The 4,861-nt window shown below is 37.1% G+C and overlaps 1 protein-coding gene across 1 annotated transcript in view; it reads right to left on the bottom strand.

Annotated features, from left to right (window-relative positions):
• Positions 1-938: 938 nt before the first annotated feature.
• The window catches only part of LOC110454422 (probable alpha-ketoglutarate-dependent hypophosphite dioxygenase), a 5,191-nt gene continuing 1,268 nt past the window's right edge, over positions 939-4,861 (bottom strand). Inside the window, exons 2-4 of the mRNA XM_021503909.1 lie at positions 3,737-3,950; positions 3,477-3,565; positions 939-3,271 (exon numbers count right to left, since the gene is read on the bottom strand). Coding sequence (XP_021359584.1) covers positions 2,910-3,271; positions 3,477-3,565; positions 3,737-3,950 — 665 coding nt within the window. The 3' untranslated portion in view covers positions 939-2,909. The remainder of the gene's footprint in view (positions 3,272-3,476; positions 3,566-3,736; positions 3,951-4,861) is intronic.

Raw genomic sequence — 4,861 nt, 5'->3', positions numbered from 1 at the left:
CCAACTGTTCTAAGTTATATCGCAACGGAGGTAAAGGGGAATTATTGCATACGTGAATCAGAGTGCAGTGATACAGGGGTCCTTAATTCAATAATAGCTGACTCTGAGTTGTCACTAGGTATCACTTTTGACATCTTCATAATAGTTCAAAGATATATTTTGGCTGGAAGAGTAGTCTTCTGGTGAATCTCCTCGCCTTCCAAAACCTTTACAACTCTGTAACAAAAGCGGTGGTTTATTTTTACTTCATATTGCATGGTTTTCCATCAGCAGATCTTGTTAGTGTAAATGTTACTCTATAAAAAAAACATTTTTGCGTTATTGTATCAACAAAATGGCGAAAACGACAGTGGTTACTAAAAAGGGAAGATATTGAGATGCAGGACGCCGTTTTATAGCTAGAATTTAGATGCTGATCCTCTGCAGTCGGAAGTTTGACTCTTACAGCCGACTAAATATCCTGAATCCGCCCCTAGGTGTGTATTAAGCTGATTCAATGACACGCACATGAAATATCACTTTGTACTGAATCACCTAACTAATAATATGCATGCCTGAGTGCTGCATGTCAGCCATTGTCACCGGATATCGCCTTTGCTGAAGGGCGATAACTCTTTAATATTCATGATGACACTGAAACAATCCTTCCAGTGTGTCGCATGTTGGGTATCTAAGGGAATCAGCCTCGGAGGACACGTATGACCAAGTCGTTTAGTACCATTGAAATATTCAAGTGCAATGATGAACCAGTTACGTTCACCCAGGGTCAAATTTGATTAGATAGATTCTATCTTGTCCGCGGTAACCTGTTGGCTTCATCATGTGCCGGATTGTGATTGATTTTATGTAGTGCCTAGAGCATTAGTGTTATTCATTAATAAATAATACATGAACCTAACAAATTCCACTCCTATCCTCACGAAATGATAAAAAATATCTATTTCAAAATCTTTTATTTATTTTTTACAGCAGATGTTTATGACAAAACTTTATCAGCTGTTATCAATCAACCCATCACACAAATCGATGACAGAAGTGTTCAGGTATTCCCTATACATAACAAAATTGAATATAGATTCGACTTAGCGTGCTATAGTTTGTCTTCCTTGTTTGGCCTTCGTTTTTGACAGTGTTCCAGCTGTTTTCCTTTTCTTTTTGGTGTCTCTTCAGTACCTGTTGTTCATTTTTTTTTAATCGGCTTTGAATTTGGATGTGGTCCTTATGTATAAGTGATGTGATTATTCATTTCTTGCGATGCTACTTTCTATTACGTTTTAACAACTGAGACTTTGACACGCAAACTCATGGAAATATTGGCAAGTAATATATTAATATGTGCAAACTTGTATACAATTTATCATTCCACCTGCTGGAATTGTTTTCTGAATGTTTTCTGAATGTCTACAAAAAACCCCACCTCATTTCATACGTACTGAAAGGCAAAATCTGAACTCAAATACTACACAAAAGACAATCACGGGAACTCAGGATATACCAAAACAAAAGGAAACGCAGCATAAACCACTAAACTATACCTAGACAAAACTAGGAATGCAGACTAGTAAAGGTCTCCTTCATTACGTGTTAATATTCCATGGCGTTAATCGTCAAACGAAAAAAAAATGTTGATCACATAATAATTATATATAAATGGCTAACACTGCTCAAGCAGTGCAAACAGGTAACATTCAATGCAAATTAATGTATCTCTGGAAGGATTCCCATGTTATTAGGTAGTTTATTGATTGTTGAACGGGAAGCATCTATAATCATCAATTATTAAAATAGACATATAATAATATATAACAGTGACACGTGACCTCCATCAACACAGGGAAATGTATTGCTATAACTGAGGTATATTTAAGGTTAAATTCTATAGGTAAATTAAATGAAAGCAATTCGCGCAACTCTTGTTATTCTCATTCAAGGAAGAAATATGGTAGATATATCGGAATTAGTATCCACAATAGGTCGGCATCGGGAAGAGTGATACCAAGAAAAGTATTAATAAAATCGTAACAAGAACTTAAACAGTTAAAAGTAGGGCAAAATAAGAACAATGAATATGAACATAAATAAAAATATCAAGGAGACCCTTGAAAAATCACAAAAAGTATCAAAGATGACAATGCAGTTAAAAACCTGTCGATTCATATTCGCAAAAACTTGTTTTCGAGAGATGCAGGTCGTTGGTTCATGATTTAGCCATCATTTTATCATTATGAGATTTTCTGTTACGTTGAGCGATATGAATGGCAATGTTTAAGATGTCCCTTACTACTTAGGTTTTAAAACACTACTTGACGACACGCGGATATCGGCGACAGACCAAAAGTCGCTAACTCTTCAACATTATTCTACATCGTCATATTGTTCAGTTACTTCACAAAGGTTCTCTTAAATATATAGATATATATATTTCCCTTAGTTTCATCGATTGGGAGAAATAAGTCCATGTCAATTTTAGTATTGTTTAGACTTCTTACTACCACGAGATAATATCATAGTACTATAGAATCTGAGTAATCACAAAAGCGGTTTTATAATAAAAAAAAAGTGTTTTAATAAATACAATAACAACAAATGTGTGATCAAAAATCGGTAACAATTTAAGCAATATTAGTTGTAGCAGACAATACACAATGTAAAATACCCCTCGTCACTTTTGTTACCCCTGGAATATAAACGTTGATTGTCATTCGCAGGTATACATGCACACATTGTAAAGGATTACTTCATTGGAAATACGCCCTCTTCTCCAACACAACACCTTTTAAGCAAACATACTAAAAGTAACTGAATAGATAATGTTATTAATTCACCAAAATATAGCGGGAGTTAAACCCTCAAAAATATAAACATGGCGTTCAGCATCACAACAAGCGAAATACAGTTCTTTAAATATTTCACGAAGTGACAGCCTGAATGGAGAACCACGGAGGGCTGTGGTCCTCAAAATGTTTGTGTTCATCAACGCCGCTTACTACAACGGTTGCTGGGAATGATCTTGGTCTGTCAGGGTCTTGGATTGGCTTAGCATCTGTGGAAACGTATCTTACGACGTAGCCACAACGCCTGCGAGTAGATCTGTTGGGGTCACTTCCGTGTACAAGGAGGCCGGAATGAAGAGACATTTGTCCTGCGTTGACCGGACAGGGAGTAGACTTCGTGACGTCAAACAGGTGGGTTGGAATGGATTGGTTGGATGACAACAGATTACCTTCCTCCTCAGCAGTCTTGTGCTGAAGTATTCCCAAAGTATGCGTGCCTGGCAATTACAAAACCGGAAGTAAGAATTAAGGTGTGTGTCAGGCTATTCACTGATGGTTATTAGAAATATATAAATGTATATATATGTCTTACCTTCAGAATATAACGAAGACAATGAATTTAATTCATGTACAAATTGCATACCAGTAAATGGGAATAATGATGATTAATTTATCCTCAGACAACAACCAAAAGGGCCGTACCAGGTATGACGCACATGCATCCGTTCTCCGAATCAGCGTCATCCACGGCTAGCCAGGCGGTGACCACTTCACCCTCCACTCCCCAGTATCTGCGAATACAGACAAACTAGTTAAATTGGATTGTTTTGCCCGGCTGGTAAATATGTCTTAAAGAATTCATTACGTCATTGTTTATTTTCAAATGTTTTATTTTTTTTGCAAAATAATTTTAAATATTTCTATTTGCAATTTTTTAGATGACTTTCAGAGAAAATTCCTACCTGATGTCCTGATGCCACGCGACAAACGGAGATCCGTTGGGCTTGGACAATTCTGTTTCCGGATATTTACAGAAGAACCGGGAGTCGAGGAGGACGATGTTCTGTCCCAGGATCTGCCGGACTGGGTGGAGCAGTTTTGGATGCGAGACGATGTCCATCAGCCACGGATGCTTCAGATGGACATTGTGGAGAGAGAACTGGGCGTCCTCTTTACCTGTTAAATACAAATGTCACTGAGATAATAAGCCGGCCCTATCTCAGACTGAATGGCCCTGTTTATACTGAGTAGCGACAGAACACACATACAAACATTTAAAACAAAAACCATGAACAGTGCATACTGCATTTTAAAGCTATTCAAATAACTCCACTATCGAGTGTTTAAAAGTAGCAGTCGATATAATACCCGAATTGCATTTGGCTCAGTGAATTTAAACTGTGTATCTGAATAAGAAACATCGTCTGTCAATGCCTATGCGGTCAGTAGTTCATACCTCGCCGCCCTTTTAAAAAATGCCTCTTGTGAGGGCCTGTTAATGTGGGTTATGATATGATTATGTATGCCAATTCATGATTTTTCTATGCTTCTTCCATGATACAAACGACGACATTTGAAAGGATATCACAAAGTGAGTTTCGTGTTTTGTAATGTTTGTAAATAAATAAAGTTTAACTTGAAATTGAAAAAGTAATTATAGAAAGCGAAAATTCTTTGTGACATACAAATTAGAACGGCGAAGGGTCAGTACAGGAATAGAAAGAGATGACCGACACGGAATTAATGCAGCAATAAGCAATGATATCCAAACTACTAAACGGAGTGTTAGGAACAACTTGTTGATTCGTCGGAAGAGTTCAAATGTGTCTTCGGGGTGAATGAGTTAACACGCTGTAAGCGGCTCTGTTTTGTAATAATTTTGTCCTGTACTTCTCTGCTCTCTTTCTTTATAGACATGAATGTTTACTCGAATCCGTTTCAAAGGACCGTATTAGATTCAAGTTCACGTAAAGAGAAAGAAATAATGTAAATGAAATTGACGAGATTTATATATTTGAGATCGTCTCTCGTATTGATTGCTCATATATATATATATAACAGAAAGCAGGGGCGGGTCCAGGTGAGGG

Source organism: Mizuhopecten yessoensis, unplaced genomic scaffold (assembly GCF_002113885.1).
Source record: "Mizuhopecten yessoensis strain PY_sf001 unplaced genomic scaffold, ASM211388v2 scaffold7833, whole genome shotgun sequence".
Lineage (NCBI taxonomy): Eukaryota > Metazoa > Mollusca > Bivalvia > Pectinida > Pectinidae > Mizuhopecten > Mizuhopecten yessoensis.
This window is presented reverse-complemented; position numbering and strand designations above follow the sequence as displayed.